We start from the raw sequence: 20,703 nt of genomic DNA on the forward strand, positions 1-20,703 counted from the left end.
CACTCCCTTTCTCTCTCTTCCTTTGTTCGCGACCTATCTGTTCGCGACGAACCACACGATCTGGATCATCGTTTCCTAAATCTATCGATCTTCCCATCGATTAGATTCCTCCGCCTCGAGGAGAGAACGCCGACGAATTCTTTTTATTCATCTCTTCTTCTTAATTTCCTTATTATTTATTTATCTTCTCTTTCTTTAATTTATTTATTTATTTTTTTTTTTGTTATTTAGCTTTTTTAATTGGACGCAAACCGACGCCCGGTTCCTTCCGAAACTCTTACGTCGAGCATCGTGCACCACTGGTTCGCTCCGTGCAGATACCCAGAGAAGCTACGTCGCCATTGCGCTTTTCGATTATTTTAATCCTCGTTCCTTCATCTTTGGTAGCGGGTGAGAGAATATTGGCTATATTCGCGGTCGGTAACTCGAACAAGCTACGTACAACAAACTCTTTCTCTTTCTCTCTCTCTCTCTCTTTCTTCCTCTCCTCTTCTAGTTCCCATTCTTGGGTTCCCGCTTAGTGCGGTTTCCAGGAGATGTTGTTCAGACCTTGAAAGTGCCGCTTCAGACTGCTGCCGTCGGCCCAGGCGGAGTTAAGATACTCGTCGTCATCGTCTTGCTCAAGTTTCTGAAACAGGCATATCGTGGTTGGTCAATCTTGTCGTGGAGGCACTCGATCGTGCAAGCTAGTGTCGGAGAAAGAAGCTAGGGTACCAGGCGATCCACGCCTGGTCATAGGATAGCGAATTAAGTGATCGTAAATTGGTTACCTTTGGAAGAAAAGAGGGCTAGAACGTTGGCGGAAGATCTAAATTCGTAGATTAATTCTCTCTTCTCAGGCACACGAACTCTTCTTCACAGACACGTTCTCTGACACACTCTTCTCAGACACACGCACACGCACTTTCGCATGATCGCGGATTTCTTGAATTTTTCTCACGAATTTAAAGGTACTTTCTTGGCTCGCTGCGAGATCAAAAATGGAGCAGAATCTTTACAGTATAATTTAGATCGGTGTAAACACCTTATTCGTTTATTAGAATCTATTTGCTTCGTTCATCGATCACGTAACGCGGAACTACAAGTGTTTTAACTCTTTGGGGGAAAGCTGAGATTAAAAACGTCCCACTTTTTTCGATGCATGGTGGGACACTTTTAGTCCCATTTCAAAATATTGCAATAACTTGACAACATTTAACATAGAACCGTGGGACTATTTGAGTCCCACCCTATAACAACAAATCCAATTAAATTATTACTATTTTTGTATGTTTTTACATTATGCGATTCATTTATTAATAAAAATATAGCAATTTTGTTTCGTTTAAACCGCAATAGAATTTCTATGCAACATGGGTCTATTTTATTATCTGAAATCCTGTGCCGCAAAGAGTTAAAGAGAAGCCTTTCGAAACTGTTTGTTCCGATGCTTCTACGATTTCATTTTACCCGTCGCGAGAGAATTTTATCGTGGATATCGATGGCGTCCCAGGAGCCTCTTGGAAAATCTTTAATGCCTCTAAGAAGCTCATCGACGACGACGATCGAGAGATAATCCAAGTTTGCCGATGGTCTTAAACAGTTAAGCAAATGAATGTCCCCTTAATCTGACCTGGAAGAACATGCCGAGGACCAAGGAAGCTCGCGCACAGTTTCTGCGACGTAAAATTCATTTTCGGTTTAATATCGTTCCCCCCGGGAGCCTGTTCCGCTACTCGGTTGCCCTGGATTTTCTGAAAACCAGGTAAAAGGATAGAACGAAGACCAAAATACCCAGAACGATTCACCGTTTCGAAGAGTGCGAAGCACTCGTTAACGACCCGGAATCTGATTAACGGATGCCCGATTCGTGGGTTTCCGGGCACGGAGAGCCGTGACAAATTCGCGACGTGGCTCGGGCGAAATTGAAAGCAGCGAAAATGAGCGTAACGAGGAGAGACAAAGGAAAAACGACGGCGCGAGCGCGAAACGATTAATCGTTGGCTGACGAAAGCGGGCAGAGATCCCTTAATGTTTATCGGGCGCATGCTCTACTTGCTGGCTCGCATCGGAACCAGTCCAACGCAATGTGGTGCGGTGTTATTGATCAAAATGTGTACACGCTGTTCGACGTTGGAAATCTTCGAAATTGTACGCGGTATCGATCATCGGCTCGCGCGACGACACGCGACTTCCCTTGGTAACGCCGCGTTCCATTAAACGCGACGATCGAGCGGAAATTAGAATCCGCGGGCGGATCGAGGAATCGGAAGACAACCGTGGAGGGAAAAATAAATGCTCGAAACGGGATAGTGTGCGGACGCAAGGATAGGCAAGGAGGTGTATAGGCAAGATGCCAGAGCCGAGGCCACTTTAACGTTCAACGAGGACAACGCGATCGATCGCGTTACGCTAACGAGCAATTTCATATATTAAAATCCGTATTCTATTGATCATGGGTATCGGGATTGTGCAGAGCTGGTAACAGGCTACGGGGAGTAGAGGAACGAGGCTCGCATCGTGTTTCACCCCCTCGCGTGCTTGAATAATGATATTTAAATGTTCTTTGATTTAAATTTGATTCGAGAGAGGGTAATAGAATAATAAAGCACGTTAATTAAAATACAATTACACGCCTGACACATTTTTCGTCCAGGGATTAATATTATTTTCGAAATTCGCGGATATTTTATCGGTAACTCGTGAGAGACAGAAATGAGAGAAAATTGGGAACAGCGGTTTGAGAAATGGCAGATCTTGCGATGGAGTATTTCGCTGATTTATTTACGACTTCTTGTGAATATAAATGGCGAAACTGGAGTGTTACGATACGTTCGGCCTCGAGCAGTGGATGACCACGAATATTCAGCGCGTTCGAGGAAAGAAAGCTGCAGGGTTCACAGTAGGCCTGACAGGGAAGGGATAAGAGCAGGTTGAAAGTGGAAACGGGGTGAGTTGTTGGAGTTAGGCTAGAGGCTGGGGCGGAGGTGGTTAGGTCAGAATCGATGCCTGCGTCCTTGCCTGGCCTCGCAAGTGGCCTCACTCACGCATCCCATATACAGGTCAATTCACGTCTAACGAAATGGTGGTAGGCGTTTCATTCTTGATTCCACGTTGACATAATTACCTGCAGCCTTACCAGAAAACCGAATCACGAGCAAAAAAATAAAAAAGAAAGAAGAATATCACGCAATAATTCTACCTCCCCAAAAATAAAATTTTAAATAGCCCAGTCTATCAATGAAAAAAAAATGTTTAATAAATTTCAATGTATTTATGCCATATAATTCTTATAATCTTATTTGACTTATCAATTTGTCAAAGTAGATATTGTCTTCTATTTCTTTTCGTTATTCATTTTATGTATGGGATACGAAGCCTTCCTAACTTTCATTCCTCAAATCTTCGCGTGCTAATTTGGAAGACAACGAGAATTACGAATTTTTCTATTTCATTGCTGTGTTAAAAAATATTCCACCGAATTCTCCGAGAGATTTAATTAAAAAATATTCCGTGTATCGTTCTCGATATTGGCCGAAATGGAACAATCCTTATGCCAATATATCCAGCAACGGCAACAAAGCTGGATCTAACACTATGATCTTAAACAAACACGCGAATGTGCATGGAGAAACAGGCTATAGCCCAGCATCGTCGTTTATGGTATTGCATCGCTGGTCGTCGTGAACATTAAACAAACTGATGTTTGGGTTCGTGTAATTTCAGATAGCGTACGAGCAGGTTTGGGTTAGATTAGGGTTAGATTGTTCATGCAATCAGTCGTAAAGACGTGGTACTAGATACCCGTTGACAGAAAATACAGTCTAACATATACAGGTAGTCCTCCTACAACACGGCATCCTATAACACGATTCACAAAATTGCGGGAACCCTCATACAACACGGTATCCTATAACACGGTTTCGCTCTAACACAATAAGAAAATTGCAAAAACCTTTGTACAACACTGTACTTCTACATGAGCAGTGACGACGAAGAAATTTATTAAATTAAAATATTTTTGTTTTGTTTTGTGTTGTACATACGTTTATATTTTTAATAAAAATTAAGTTGTTTATGTAGAGTTAAAAAAAATTTGTTTTTAGTAAGTTTTCGGAACGTAACCGCCCTTTTTGTACTGCGTCTGGGTCTCGTACAACACGGTTTCACGCAACACGGCATTTTCTAAGAACCTATCTACCGTGTTATAGGAGGGCTACCTGTACTCCAAATTAGAGCAACCTGGTCCAACGTACGTGAAAGAACATCCCTTTAAAAATCGCTGGAAATTAATTCACTATATTATATTATTGCCTGCTACTATTTTTACAATAGATTTATTAAGGCTAGATCTATCTCTTTCGAACCTTCGATTAAAAATTTCCCATATATAAAATATACACGAGGAATTTAGTCTGCTCCATCCACCATGGCCAATCTTTTCACAGGCACTGACAGATTTAATGCCAGTGGTGTTTCGAAAGTTATCCAAAATCGGCTATATTAACTGCAAAATGTTCTTCTAAATTTTGAACGAATTTAATACTTCCTCATCGTGCAAAGAAGTCCACAGGGGATTAACTTCCGGTATCATGACCGTAACTAATTACACGCTGCGCTTCGAATTCTGATACGCGTCTCCTAAGAGAAATTGATTACATCGCGGCAGGTAAATTGATCGTCGTGGGACACCGAAAAGCCGATGGGAATTTCCTATTAAAGCAATTCGAATCTTTGACGAGCAGATAGACCCGTCGGGCGTTGCCGATTGACCCCTTTACACGAGTCGTTCAATGAAATGCGGACGACTTTGCGTGCCCTCTATGTCCGCTACCGATTTCGTCGTTCCTCCACAGCTATTGGCCCATTAGGAGCGATGAAAGTATCGTCGAAATTTCTCTGGGAATTTACGTAAGGGTTTCCAAGTAAATCCAATTTAGGTAGAAATGTACTCGCGACTTCAAAGGATGGCAGAGTACCTCTCTCGCAAAAGTCAATGTTTTACCTCATTTCCAAATTTTTAGGTCAGTTTAATATCGCGAATTATTCCTATGATCTTAACACCTTCCGGAGGAATTTCAATATTTCTCTTATTTTATCATTTTATTTCTCGACTCGCGATGACGCGCGAATATTTTATTCGTACTGGGTAATTAGGAAGAATATGTCACGTGAAATATTTATTTAATATAGAAAATTGAAATATCGATGGAAATAAAGGTATTCGGAATGTTTTATTTCTGATTTCCTTTAATGAGAAATTTTTATACTCGGAGAGAAATAAATATCGCGTTAGCGGGACTGATCAAGTATCGTAGTGTAATTAAACGATGAAAAGAACGAAAAATCACGGGGATTCTCACGATCACGAATTCTCCGACTGGTCTGAATCGAATTGTTCGCAGAGTTCGCGCGACAAGTCGTTTAACCGCGGGACACCCTTAAGGAAGAGGCTGAAAGCTTTGAAAGCTTCAGCAGCGGTTTTTGGCAAGCGGACAACGCTATTATCTTTTCCTGCTTTGTTCGATCAGCTCCTTTCCCCGCGATTCCATTTTTCTCAATAAAACTGGAGAGCCAACAATGAACCCGAAAGGTGCGCTCCTTTTCCATTGCCGAAGGCGCAATCGCTACTGTAAATTCGATATAACGCGTCCTGTCGGTCGTTCCGATCTGCCCTTTTTGTCTCTGAAATTCAATTCCGAGGGAATAATAAATTTTGCTTTTCGAACGAACGAATTTGGACATCGTTATCCGCGAGAGAAAATATCGATAAATAATCCGTCGATTTCTTCCCTTAAATTTATCGCGCGCCGTTCACTCACCAAATACACGTCTCCCGGGTGAAATTTATTTTCTCTATCTTCGGTAATAAATTCAACGTCGAACCGCGCGTCTCAGTTTTTGCACGACATTTCCGGTTTAATTCCATCACGGACAAATGCTCGCGTTCATTCATACATTGTGCCGGGGTACGGCGCGATGCAGGAGCATGGAAGGGGGCTCCTAGATATCACGCGAAAATACAGGACGTGTCAAAAGAGATGCTCGAGTGGAAGGAAGATAATTCACGTCGAAGGAATAATTGGAATTTAGAAATTTTTATTCTCCGATAAAAATATTCACGAAGATGAGCGAGATTTATAGAGGCTGCCTTCAAGTTTGATTCAACGAAATTCATTAAATGTAATGGATATTTGCGTGATTCTTGAGAATAAAATATGACGGGATAGAATTTACGATATTTCTGTTTCCCAGTGTTCGAAGAGACGATCGAATGACTGTTTTAGGTTGCAACGCGAAAATACAGGACGTGTCAAAAGAGATGCTCGAGTGGAAGGAAGATAATTCGACGTGGAAGGAATAATTGGAATTTAGAAATTTTTATTCTCCGATAAAAATATTCACGAAGATGAGCGAGATTTATAGAGGCTGCCTTCAAGTTTGATTCAACGAAATTCATTAAATGCAATGGATATTTGCGTGATACGTGAGTGTAAAGTATGACGGGATAGAATTTACGATATTTCTGTTTCCGACTGTTCAAAGAGACGATAGAATGGTTGTTTTAGGTTGTAACGTGTCTTTTGAAACGTCCTGTAGGGATCCATCGATTTCGCCATAGACTGCAAGACGCCACTTTGTTCAATCGCCATTCAAACACACCGTATGGAAACGCGAAGCCCAAAGCGACATTAATACTTCGTTTCATTAATAGTAAGTGTTCAAAGAGACGATAGAATGGTTGTTTTAGGTTGTACGTGTCTTTTGAAACGTCCTGTAGGGATCCATCGATTTCGCCATAGACTGCAAGACGCCACTTTGTTCAATCGCCATTCAAACACACCGTATGGAAACGCGAAGCCCAAAGCGACATTAATACTTCGTTTCATTAATAGTATTCCTAACGTTGCAGTCTCTAAGCCTACCAGCGTTTGCTATTTCCATTGTCGTAGCTTTTTCAGTACCTACATTTGCCTAACAAATTTTCTTCGGTATCGGGAAATTGAATATTAAAATTTAACACCCTTTTCGTTGCAGATCAAATTTCTTAATTTAATCTTTTATCCTCGTTTTTGCGGGATGATAAAAAGTCAACTATTTTTCTTATTTTTCCTGTATAATTATTCATGTTAACACGTTGAGTGCCACGCATTTTGTACATGGCGTGCTCAGGACACAATAATGTTTTAATTATTCTTAGGATATAATAAAATATTAAATTATGACGAAAAAAGAAAATAATAGCGCACTTTTCATCTCGCAATGATCTCTATTTATTTACCTTGATCACTGAGGACCAGCGTGGCAGTAAACGTATTAACGATTGTAATAAAATATTGTTACAGATCGCGCTTAGAATTCTTCTTTTACGAGTTCGATCGTTAGATTGCCGAAGAAGAAGATTTCCAATGAATCGTCGTTGAATTAATTTGACCCTATTAAACGTTGACAATTCTACTGTCTGAACTTCGATGGAAGACACCCCTTTCTATAGTCAATAGTCGCGATTGTTATTTGCCCAAACATTCTGGAAGATGCTGAATTATTCTTTTCCGGAAGCTACGATTCGCTCTGGTCACTTGACCAAATATAGGGTGGAAATGAGAAACTCGTAACAAAATAATGATGTTAACAAGAACCGTATTATTTGCCACTTTTTTAAAAAACCAATTCAAGAAAGGAAAGTGACGAAACCAGTGTTTTATCGATTCCTCTACTTCCGTGTTCGTTTCTCCCTCGGTTTTAATTTTTCACGCGAAATAGAGCAGGAAAAAAATGGTGGTGGAATTTAACGGGGCACGTTCGATCGATTCGTGGATGTGATTCCGCGATATTTTCACTAGGATTTTTCTACCACTGCTGCCGATAGCTGAGCAACCGCGAGTAAATCATAATTTCCGATGTTCTCGTGGCTGCCGTATAATTCCTTCGAGTCAAAGCGCCCCGCCATTTATAGCGCGGCACGGGAAAAACTCCGGCGACTGGTAGTCTGGCAAATAAAGTTTCCTATTCCCCGTCCGCTGGAACTTCTGCTATTTACGCGAACACCGTAATTTCATACTTTCATAATTTCCCGGCAACGCCGAAGATCAAGCGAAGGATCGTCTAGTTCTCTCGTTTCAACTCGAAAACTGCAATCGACGCGAAAGAAACTCGATAAAGACGAAGTCTCCTGGGAAGAGAGAAAAGTATCGTAAACCGCCATCCACGGTTTCAATTGTGCAACGCGTTGTAAATTTACGAATAAATTTACGACTTTGGATTTTTATTCCGAGATAGATTTAATCGATATCGCGTGTTTCCCCAGAAAAATTTGCCCTCGGAACAATTTCTATTCACCTATGTATAATATGCTGTATAGATGATATATAGCACGATATTTCCGATATTAATAGAGGAACAGTGTTATGCAATAGTGCTGTAGATGTGGAATTAGTTCAAAGGGTAAGATCCTCTTTCATAATGCCTGTTTCGAACATTGTTTCCCTATATTTAGAGTAGATATCCCATCTAAAATTATCGTCTACTCTATTTAGGGTAGACATCGTCTAAAATTTATCTTAAACCTCGTTTTATTATTTAAAAAAATATATTACTTTATTATATAAGTAAAACGATTAATATTTTTATAAATATTAACCCTTTGCACTCGAGAGGTGAGCTTCAGTCAGCATTTCATAAAATTTGGAACATCGATATTAATTAATATATCAAATTTAATGCAATGTAACAGTGTGCGAGGTATCGAAATCAAATAATTCTACAATTCTATTATTATACTTTATTTACTTAATTCTTTATTTACTGCTCAAAAGAGTATCGTCAGTTTTTTAGTAGAGAATCTTTGAATTTCTACTCTTCTCTAGTCAAAAGTCGTCGAGTGCAAAGGGTTAATACGTATTCACACGTATTTATAATAAATTATAAATAGGAAAATTTCTAATTGGTTAGAATTCGCTGTTCAACAGGATAAAATTATGCAAGGTTATTAAAAGCATTATAGAAATTGTTAAAATTTGCATATATATTACAAAACATCCGTATGAAGGCGAAAATTGGAATACTATATTATATCCCTAAACGAAATTTTCTTGGATGTTCCCTTTTCCGGGTTACCTCGTTTCAGTGTCTGCGACGTGAAATAATCAGCGGGAAAAATGAAACGAAAACTGAGATTTCATTATCTCCAGCTGACGAAAGCACGAAGCGAAGATTAACACGGTTCGCAGAATTACAGTTATGGTCGCGGTTAATTGAGCTTTACTGCACGTGCTGCATTGCGATGTGCCTTTTTCACGCGACGACGCATTAAATTTGCATCGCTTTCCAACATCGTGCAATCTGATAATGTAGATTACAGTCGTCCGTCCAGATATTTCGTTCACACGCCAAGACTAAATATCGTGCTTTTGGAATTTTCTTCCTAAATTCAAACATCGATCGAATTAATTTCCCGAGCGCGGTTAAGACGAGTTAATAAAACGAAAATATAGATTCGAGGCGCGCGAGTTATTACGTTTATGGGAATATAGGCGAGCGGATTTTTGCTATAGAGAAATGGCCGACGTAGAGTGAAAGGACTATGAGAGTAAAAAATATATTCGGAGGATTCAATGGATCGGAGCGATGGTAAAAATACGGTGTCCAGAGAAGCAGAGATAAGCATTCGTGTGTTCGTTTGTTTTTATTGCGAGCAGGTATTAAATTCTGTTCAATGCTGGAACGTTATCGTGCAAGAGACTCGTGTTTTATTCGGTTATCAAAGCCACAACGATCGCTCTAGCAACGATAATGTCTGAATCTCGATGATAACTGTGTCCACGAATAAGTTTTATCGACGTTTCTTTTAATTCCGCTCATCCTAATACCGACTCTCGTTACTCGGAAACAATGTGCGAATATTAACCCCCTGCAATACGATTTAATTATAAAACTATGCAACGAAGTTGCATTTAATTTTAATTTCAGCAGCAATAATATTAGATAAAAATTTTAGAAGTTCTTCGAATTTTGTGCATATTAAAACGTATGTAGGGACGTATGTATGCACCCCTACCGACGAAAAAGGAAAGATATTTTTCCACGCGTAGCGACATCAAGGGTCCCGAGTCAATGGGGGTCTTATGTCTTTATGACCAATCCCCATGACTCGCGGACACGTGGGCCAGGGCTGAAAAAAGGTGCAGACAGTTCGATGTCGACCAGAGTGCGAGTCAGAACAATTTCCCAAGAGCAATACAGTAATCTCAGCCCCCCCCCCCCCCTCGTGCATAATAAATTCTAACAAAATCCGATACAGTGCTTTCCGTTTACTTAATCCCTCACGATATCCCTTCACGTATGAAATATAATTATAATCGCGAAATTATTAACACGTTAAGTGCCCAGCCCATTTTGCTTGCTGTTCCGTTCAGGCCCAGACTAGACCGTCAAATGGGCCACCGATGGCGCGCAAAGTGTTCATAAAACTCGGAGATACTGTACCAATTGCAATAACAGAAATTCCCAAACGTTAGGTCCAAAGATGGCGAAAAATTTAACACCAAAAGTTAGCACCTTTTGATCCTAGTCTGGGCTGGTCTTTGAAGATCGGCTGGGCCCAAAAGGAAAGTCTAGCGTTGGTCCCTGGGGACCGGGGTGGCACTTAACGTGTTAAAGCATATAATCACCAGATTTGGCACGAAAAATTCGCGACGAGTTGGACTCGTTGTTGCAGCGTAAAGAATTAATCTAGATTTCAATTATCCATTAAAACAGATGTCTAGATATCAGTGACATCTTCACCCCAAGACAAACGAATAAGTATTTCATCGATCATTTAATTAATTTCATATTCATTTCTCCTGTCATATGCCATCAAAGTGCTATTGTTAGTAAGACAAGAAATTCCGACGTCCTGCATAATCGTGTTTTATAGTAATTGTTCGCCGACGTTGGCACAGCGAAAGTTACGTTAATGAAACTGTGGTCGGATGTGTGTTCGTTGAACGCGCAGCGACATAATTTAGGTAACAACTATAATTGGAACTCGTACCTCCAGGCTGTTTTCGAATGACTAAAATCAATATTTGCGTTCAAAGATAGTTGGCGATGGAAGAATTTATACAACAAAATCAGCTTCCACGTTGTAAAATTTTGCAGAATCATTTTGAGAATCATCTGTTATTTTAAAGCATAAATTAAACCTTGCAAAAACTGGTTTCCCTCTATCAATTGTATATACCCACGAGAGTATATTTTAAATCAGAGACTGTCACGAAGGTTCGCATCTTGGTGAAAGCATAATCCGATTTATCGAAGTGAATAATCAAATTTTAAATATAATAATTTAGCAAAATATATTTTCGATAAACACATAGATCGCAGCGATCTTAGGATCACACGGGAGGATAACGAGCGACGATAATAACCGGAACAAGCCTTCTCGCTAAAGTTTACCTGCTGCACGAGTTGCACGAATGCCAGTGATAGAAATTCGCGAGAGATCAATGGAAATATTAGAGACGCAACGAAAATCGGTCGGGAAGTTTGGCAATTAACCGTGCAGGGCAATTTCGCGGGAGCACATTAAATAATAAGCGAGTTCGAACAGGTCGGAATACTGCAAGTTTCTACGTTAACGTCGTTACCGTGCTTTCCGAATTGCTAAAAGCAAAGGCATTTGAACGCTCTCCGCGAGTAGTCAGGTTGCGTCGAATTCGCATTGTCTCTGTTTTATCGACCTCGCGCTCTCGAGAAGGACGATCGTGTTCGAGGAAATCTTTTCCGAGATAATTCCCGTTTAATCTACGTCTAATATCCCGCCTCGCGGATTAATTATACTCTCGCGTGGTATAAAAAAGCGGGTGTAAAAATGGGTCGCTTTGAAGATAAAATTGCGTTCGAGCTTGCAGCTAAATAAAATGCCTCAACGTCCAAGATGCAAGATTCGAGATCCAGTCTGCTAATAAAGTATAACGAACGGTCTAGGACCCTGAAACTGGGGCAGTTTCAGCTCTTGCATAATATCCTACAAATAACAGGGCAAAGTAGATTACTGGAAAAATTAAGCTAGAAGCTTGTACACTTTCAGCGAATAATTAGATAAACATGAAGGCTGCAACATCATTTTTAAGGTAGACACGGTGCAAAGACTGCAGGTAGAAACCGCTTTATTTATTCTATATACCGTCTCCCCTTCGCAAAATAAACGTTATTTTCCACGAACAATCGATTCCACGATCTACAACGTTAATAACGATGAAAGAATATAAAATCAAACAGGATACATTAACGCTAAACGTACCGAGTGGGATCAAATGAGCCTATTCAAAATTTACTATATAATTATAAATTTATCGTTATTTCTTTTGCTTATCTAACTTTCTGTAAATTCTTTGCATACCTTATGTACCACGAGGGATTATTTGACTCTTTATGGTAATAATAGGTATGTGTAAGTGAATAGGTACGTTTAGTGTTAAAATTCAGACTCCATTGCTACGTTCAATTCAAAGCCACGATGTCTTCTTTGTGCAAAAATTCAGTCTACGACCTACGCGTTCATCTAAAACCACGCTATGGTCATCCATGCCGAAGAATTCAGTGTACAATTCCGCTCCAGCTGCCTCCCTACAAATACTCCATTCACCTAAATCCCCTAACATAACCCTGGACGCTGCACTCGATCAGCGAGCAGGTCAACGTAAACCGACTCGAACGCGTCATCCAACACCGGCTGGCCTTCATCCACGCGACCAGAATGGCCGCGACAGGCCTGGTTAAAGATTCCAGGACAAAGGGTTAAATCGCGTTTAAGGGTTAAGCGGTGGCCGGGCGAAAATCTCGTAGCCATAGATCCGATTCGATAGCACCCTAATCGAATTCGGTCCGCGGGGTTGCAGTGTTTGCGCAGGTCGGTGATCGGGTATCTTTGGCTTGTCGCGGGCCACCTGTGAAATTGACCGCGTAATCATCCGATATCGACGCTTTGTCGAGCTCGCTGACTCGTGTGTCACGGATATTTATATACGATCCGCGGGCACACACGCGTCCGTCGAGCGTATTTTATGCCCTCCCCAGTGTGACAAAGGCCGCTCGATAGTCGTTGCCAACCAGCTCCGTGGACACCGTGTCTTCCCCGTTGCCTATGGATCGGATTTTTCCCCGCGAAGGAAATCTCAGCCGTGGCTTTATCCACGATCCGATCGATCCTCCGCGGGATACGCACGAGTCTCCTCTTTTATGGATCGCGAGGATGCGGGTCGCGAGCGGTGGACCCGGAACAGTGAGGTTGCAGACACTCTAGGGGTGAGAAACGGACTGCTGCGGGTGCATCTTTTTTAGCTGATGGAAACGCGCCGAGCTTTCGTCGAGGGTGTAATGTTTTAGCGACACGAGGGATGCATTGAAATTCGATGCCGGAGTTTTCTTTGGATAAAGGCAGGGTCGTCACCCGCATCGTGCACAGGCACGTTTCAACGCGATGACGTTTTTCCATCGAAAAAGAAGAAGGGATGATAGTTCGTTTTAGTATGTCGACTGGTATAATGGTTTCCATATGTGTTGCTCTATCGGTGATAAACGTTGAAACGACTGTGAACTTCGCTAAGTTCATTCTATCGCTATGAAGTATCTAATCAACTTTAAGACCAACGCACAGAAGCTTATTGCGAATAATCCGGGACAATTGCTATTATCATTTGAGGATACGTTAAAAGCGAACGCTGTCTCGGCGTTACAACCGCCATTAACGTGTATGCAAAGGAAAATGGCGCTCGGAGAACGTGGGCTCGCATTCCTTCGCAAAATCCTGAGCTACAAGATTTAAACGCGAATTAAGCACCTCGTAATGATAATTCGTTTAGCTGCTTAAAATTAAATATGGCGAATCCTTTGTTACAGTTTTAATTATCATTTAATTATCACGATCATTTCCCAAATGGTGTATAAAAAAATTCTAGACTCCTTCCAGAATATTTTTTAAACAAATTGGTTCATCTTTCTAGAGTTTCTCAGTTACTCGTTCGCGATGGAATATTATTATTACTAATACGATTATGCGATCGCAAGTGACGACTCTAAACCCAGGCGATTTTCTGTCGTTAAATTCTCCAGAAGCCCCGCGGTTCGAGTAATGCGGTATTTTAAATACCAAGGCAAATCGCTTAAAGCCCTGCAAGTGTCCATTATCGGCGGTTATTTTCGCTCGACTGAACTCTGACCATTAGCCGTGGTTGTAACATCATTAGTCGTAACAACGAGAACGTTTGATCTTCGATATGAGAAGCGTGAAACGAGAGCCTGTTACACGGTGTGAGAATGCACGAAGCCTTTTCGGAATAGGGTATGATAATCTGGTCAGGGTCGAAACTACCCCTTGGGGAAGCATTTTTCGAGGGCATTACGGAAACTTTAAACGTAATGGGAATTTCTGACGATAGCAGGATTCGAAATTTATAGATGGCTCTGACGGTAATTGCGACGTTCGAGGATTCTATTTCGCTGATGATAAAGTCCTTTCTAGTTTACTCAATAGGACCTAGAAGCAGCGAATCCTTCGACCAGGGTGTTTTCAGATTTAGCGGCGTGTTTTCTAAAAGTTTGCCAAACTGAAATTCTTCGACACGGTTAATATCGAATGTACTAGCTGTCGAAGTTCAGAGCACAGAATAGTTTACGTGCATAGTTCAGGGTAGCTTCGCCAGTTCGAGAGTAATAAAATTTGATAGGATTGTTTGATAATTTTCGTACGAAATTGAAATTTTCATCGACTCGGTAAGCGCTATAATACCGGTATCGGTGTCATAATCTTTTGGTCTCTTTTTGGTTACAAATATAATTTTCGGACATGACTCGATTAAGTACTAAACTTTGCCGTTCCTCTGTTATTTGCTTATCGGGATTTTCCAATTTCCAAATAGCTAACCGGAAGCGGTGATAGCGTAGATTCGTATACATATAGTCCCGATGAATAAATTGGATAGAGAAAGGGTCAATCAGATTGCCGGAATGGGATTCGATCCTCAATTTTTCGTCCGCGATAGTACTCGAGCCGATTGACCCAGTCGGCCTATCGATAAATTCGTCTCCAAGACCGGTATCCGAAATATCTACTTCCTGCGGAATTCATCTACGGATATTAATCAGACTATAAAGCAAACATCCGATATTACGACTCCCTGCACGCGACGATACTTCGACACTCGGTAGAGCACTCTTTAAACACAACTGCATTTTCACCTTTGACTAGCATTGCGATTACCCTCATCAGAAATCCGTGAAATCCTTGATCAACACGTTCTTAATTAGCCAGCCTCCTATAGCGCGAAAACTCCGAAAGTACACTTTGCTTACACTCGGTAGCTACGAACATCCACGATCACAAACAACCCTGAATCTCCGCGATCCCGAAATTCCTAACTCGTTTCAAACACGCTTCTCGGCCTTCCACGAAGCAACTCTTGCACACTTTAAACTTTGTCCAACGAGAAACGAGACGAGGTAAAAGGTAAGGCAAAAGGTAAGGCACGCGTGAGAAAAGCTAGGCCGACACGCAATTTTAGTTACCTTGTAGCACCCTGTACCGAGGTATAACGAAATAAGAGGCTATTTTATAAAGGACAAGTAAACTTCGTCTCTCGTCAGTGGCAGCTGAAATCTGACGGCAGAGTTTGTCAGACAATTTGGACAGAGAGAACTCGAAGGAACCGAAGGGATCTATTACGGAATATTCTAAGACGTCTATCCAACATCAAACACGCGAATCTTCTGTTCACATTTCCATCTCGTCTCGTTGGACTTAGTCGGGGTATAGAACAGTGTCGTCTCTGGGAAAACGAAAGGGTTAGGAGAAGATGGAGAACGCGAAGAAAGATGTTTGAGATGTCGGAGGTAGAACGCTTACCCCTGAATGGAGTACGAGTTGGGTATCCCATCCAGGCTTTCCCTGCTGATGTCGTCGGCCATGGCGACTTTCAGCTGATGCCCGAAGCTTGCCAGGTCTTCCCTGAATGCCTCGCTGCCGGGCGTAAGGGCGCCGCTCGTCAGTGGCAGGGGTGTCGCGTTACTTCCTTCACCCTCTCCGCCGTCCTCGCCATCCTCGCCGCCCACGAGGACCTCCTCGTCTTCGTTGTAGATCTTGAAGTAGGCGATGGTGAGGTATATCACCGAGATTATGAAAGACGGTATCGGAATCGCCATCGCGTACACCAGATTTATGTACACCTGCGGGGAACACGTCATGGAACCACACGGGTTGCCTCAACCTTCATTTCCGCTTTCGCGCGACACTCTAAGGGACACCTGCGCTTCTATGGACGGTCAGTGAAGCATCGTGGAAAGGATCGCGAAGAATTTATCGGCGAAGCGATTGGGTTTGCGAGAGGTCGGTGGAATGTTGGACGGGGATAATTCGATTCAATTTTGCTAGATTTTTAAAGATTTTTAAAGATTTTTCGCGAGACACGCGAAATACAGAATGATCGGTCGGGGGTCAAAGGAGGAGTGGAAAATTAGATATAGCTTAGGTATGGCTTTGGTAACTGTTTTGCGAAGATTATTAACTCTTTGGGGCACGCTGGGATTAAAATTGTCCCTCCTTCTTGATGCACCGTAATGCATTGTGGGACATTTTTAGTCCCACCCTATAACAATAAATTCAATTAAATTATTACTGTTATTTTAATTTTTATATTTTACCAATTTTGTTTCATTTAAAACGCAATAAAATTTCGATGCAACCTGTGTCTATTTTATAATCCGAAATTCAGTGCCGCAAAGAGTCAACACGTTCACCTTTATGGCGGCCACTGGTCTGCACGTTTAGACCTTGCTGGCGAATACGCTTGACGGTGAATGTGCCTATGATTTAATTTCAGTATAAATTTATTCACACGCTAGATTTAATTCAAGCGTAATTTTAATAGCGTGACGAATGTGGCTCGAGCAAGGAGTTTCCATTACCATTTGTAAATAATATGGAAGACGAAAACAGCGAGATAATACTCAAATAACCCGGGATTTATATTTGAGAATAACTTTTCTTCCAAAATCTCGATCTTATCACCCACTCAGGAGAAAATCTCCGCATCTCGGGAGCGTCGTTAATTTAGGAAATTGACACACGTAGCGCGCCGGGAGTGTCAAGCTTTTCCGACGACGGATCCACGATGTTATCGTCGCTTTATAATAGCCAGGGTGGTCGTTCCTTCTCTCTCTTTCGCCTCCCACGTCTTTCCTGCTCTCTCGCTCGCGCGGATTCAATTCCACGGCAGCTGAAGAGCGGACGAGCGAGAAATTTTCTTTTCTTCCGGACAGAGCGGCACGAGTTTCATCGGGTACGATGGTTTCCGTCTTTGTCGTCGGGCCGGGCATTCAGCCCGCTTGAAATGCATTGTTCGTCATCGTGCAGGCGGCTACGTTTCCGTAAACGTAACGGAATTCCACTGTGCCTCGCGCCGCCGGAAAATCGTTTTCCACGCCGAGATACCGCCGGATCGCCCTTTCCACTCGCGACGTCTGTTTCTTTTTAGATCGCTTCGGTATTTTCCATCGACGCGCCCAGTAATTTGCGCGATTAATTTTTCACTTTCTGCTTTCGCCCGCGAATTTCTTCCGGCTCGATCGCGTGCTTCTCGCGATGGCTGCTAGACGTAGAAGAATAGATCCCGCGGATTATTCTGCCATTTTGAATTTCGTTCTTATCTTATTTACTGCTACGCGTTGGATCGATTATGTCGTACCGTGTGGATTTTTTAAATTTTTTGTTTTCACAGTCTCCGTATTCTATAGCTTTTATTATGCAATACAATCTTCATAATTTTGTAATTTTAACAGTGTACTGTTCTTATGATCTTGCAATAAAGGTTTCGACGATAAATAAATAAATGGAAGAATTGGCCAATTTTAATCTAAGACAATTCCCTCAAAAATCATCGTAGGATAATAATAATTTTGTCATAATAAAGCTTGAAATGTCCACTTTAAGACGATATGTATGCATTTTACGTTTGATGCACCCTCTCGACTGTAATTCGTTAAATTCGAGGGTACGTTTGTCACACTGAAAATTACCAAGTTCGACGAAACTCACGGATTGGGAAAAATTTTTTTCGGGTATGCCATTTAGAGCAGAGCAAAGCCCGATCCTTCCTCTTCAATTTGAGATAAAAATCAGGTAGCTGCGATTTTTTTTCGCGAAGTTACAGCGCTCCGAAGTAGCCCGTGCATTTTTGAAAACGCAAATGATTCGTTGCTTTCTATACACTCGGCTTACCCTTGCATTGCCTTCTTATATCCGAAACCAGTGATTCACTGTACTCCGCTCTTGAAAGGGATCAAATCCAATTCGCCATTGAATTGGCAAAACGAAAAGTTAAAAGCATCTCGTCATACGAATCGCTGAAAGCAACCCCCGTTCCACCCCCTCGCAGACAAATTGTCGCCGCGGATTCCATTACGTAATTACATTCTCCGCGATCTTTTTGTTCGCTTCAATTTCGGTCTTCCCTGATAACAAGTCGAAGGGAACTCGTCGACAATCGTCTTCCATCTTCGTCGTTCTTCCTCCCCATTCAAGCGGCCGATACAATCATCGTCAATTACACGAGCCCGCGACTCCCTGGTCTTTGTGTCCCAATTAAAGCAGATACCGATCTTCGTTAATAATGAGCAATGTTACGTACTTAACCATTTACAGGGGAGACGCTGTTCGCTGCATAATGCACTATGCCCTCAATAGGCACCTGCAGTATCGATTCACGGTCCGACGTTCCCGTCGACGGTAAACTCGTACGAAAGTCACACACGTAAATACCACTTTCGCGTGACTCGTACGTGCAAGCACCGGGCGTAAATCGGCGATGTCTGGAACAAGGTGACCGGGTTACACCCTGAAGCGAACGACACGTCACTGCGACGAGATTCGATTCTTATCCCTCTCGATTGCCGTAATTCCGATCCACCTCGTACACTCGATTTCTCGCTACCATTTTCCACCTCGGTCACCCCTTTCGTCGAACGGGTATCGCGATTTCGCGTCTCGTGCATTGGCAACCGCTCGTTGTCGATTCGAATCGCCCTCCAATCACCGTCGAATCAAGAATAGGTATTTTCTCACGAATCGAAGTCGTCGCTTAGTATAATAATTTACGAGTACAATGTAATTCTCGTATGGATAATATTTATGGGTCTCTTTGCATATTTAAATAAGATCAAGATTCGGGAAGAATGGTTATTATTTATACACCGTTTCTTGTACTTTGACCCATCGAGCCACCCCAGAGAAAGAGAGCAAGGAACTCAAAAGGTAAGTGGCAGAAGAAACGCAAAGGAAAATGATCTTCAACCCCTGGGATGCAACACAGAGCAAAGGTTGAACACAAAATAAAGCCAATTGGATGACAGGCAAAGGACGTGGACGCTGAACACAAAGTGCAACGAAGTTCAGGTTAGACCTTGGCGTGGTCCACAGGGATGGAAAATAGAGGCACACACGAACGCACACGCAAAAGAGGGGAAAATAGAAAATCGTAGAGAGACCTGCCACATGTCGAGGTCGCTGATGACTATCCCGGGGTCCACTTTCGAGTAGTAACAGCTAAAGTTCTGCCCTATGCTGGCGTACTGCCGGTAGAAAATACTGCAATTCAGCATTGGAGGGTATCCACAGCCTTTTACGTTGGGGAACAGCTTGGCCCCGGTGAAGTACCACTCGGAGTCGTTGCCCATGAGCCCTGCGAACTTCGCCTCGTTATCATCCCCAGTCGTCTCGCCCGCCCGTCGACAGACATTCCCGTCAGAGAGGGTGAAAGTGGACATTGTTAGCGTGTTTCGCGCGACAGCGTGCTCGCTGACGTTCGAGAGTTCGAGAGTTCCAGGGTTCAAACGATAATGAATTTTGCTCTTTCGTTAGTGGAACGTGTTGCACGGTGGTTGGTCGCTTCTACTAGCCCTGGCTACCTGACCCGTTGTTTCCTGTCTTCTCTTTTGTGCCATGCTACCGCGAGGTCTACGCTTTCTGACATTTCGGAACTGGGTCGAATTTCGACTGTCGTGCGGGGTTGTTGCCGTTTTATTGCCTTCGCGCGTGCTTTTACACCGTTTTGCACCTTCGGCTCGAGCTAGACGTCCACGGTGCTTGGTGCAGAAGAATTACGAGCGAGATAATTCAGCTCGGGAATTTTTCATCGCCAATTACTCGCGATAAAATTCGATTCTCAACGACGAGGTGACGCGTGGAAGATAGCGCGTGGAAATAACAGGATATTTCGCTATTTCCTTACGATAAACTATGGTCAGGAGGATGTCGATATCCGAGCAGTTGCACGGAAGTTTAGACTCGGAGAAAGGCGGACTCGGAATATAGTGGAAAGTTTCGAGAATGTCTCTGTTGGCGCGCAGCCCCGCACGACTGCTCGGTGTCAAGAAGAATACGGAGCCGAATGTTGGATCCAGACAGGGGTAGCACGAGGGTCCCCTCGAACAACAGAGTGAAACGGAGAGAAATACTGGAAGAAACTTCCTCCCGTGCTTATCGTTTTACTCTGTCGGAGGCAGTCCGGAAACGCTCGCGTGATCGTGTCTTAAACGTCCAACGCACCGTCACGTCTCCACTCAACGACGCAAGTTTCCATTTCCCTGCTGCGATATGAAATTCCTTTCCCTTCAAACTTTCCATCGAACGTTCGTATACTTATCCTATCGGTGAACTGGTCGATGAACCGTCTCGTTCATCTTCCCGTT

The 20,703-nt window shown here is 42.5% G+C and overlaps 1 protein-coding gene across 1 annotated transcript in view; it reads right to left on the bottom strand.

The window, feature by feature from the left end:
* Nucleotides 1-263: 263 nt before the first annotated feature.
* Nucleotides 264-20,703, bottom strand: part of LOC108547620 (temperature-induced paralytic E) — a 37,850-nt gene continuing 17,410 nt past the window's right edge. Inside the window, exons 4-6 of the mRNA XM_017900212.1 lie at nucleotides 19,501-19,694; nucleotides 15,866-16,185; nucleotides 264-628 (exon numbers count right to left, since the gene is read on the bottom strand). Coding sequence (XP_017755701.1) covers nucleotides 565-628; nucleotides 15,866-16,185; nucleotides 19,501-19,694 — 578 coding nt within the window. The 3' untranslated portion in view covers nucleotides 264-564. The remainder of the gene's footprint in view (nucleotides 629-15,865; nucleotides 16,186-19,500; nucleotides 19,695-20,703) is intronic.

This window comes from Eufriesea mexicana, unplaced genomic scaffold (assembly GCF_001483705.2).
Source record: "Eufriesea mexicana isolate 0111107269 unplaced genomic scaffold, ASM148370v2 scaffold1137, whole genome shotgun sequence".
Lineage (NCBI taxonomy): Eukaryota > Metazoa > Arthropoda > Insecta > Hymenoptera > Apidae > Eufriesea > Eufriesea mexicana.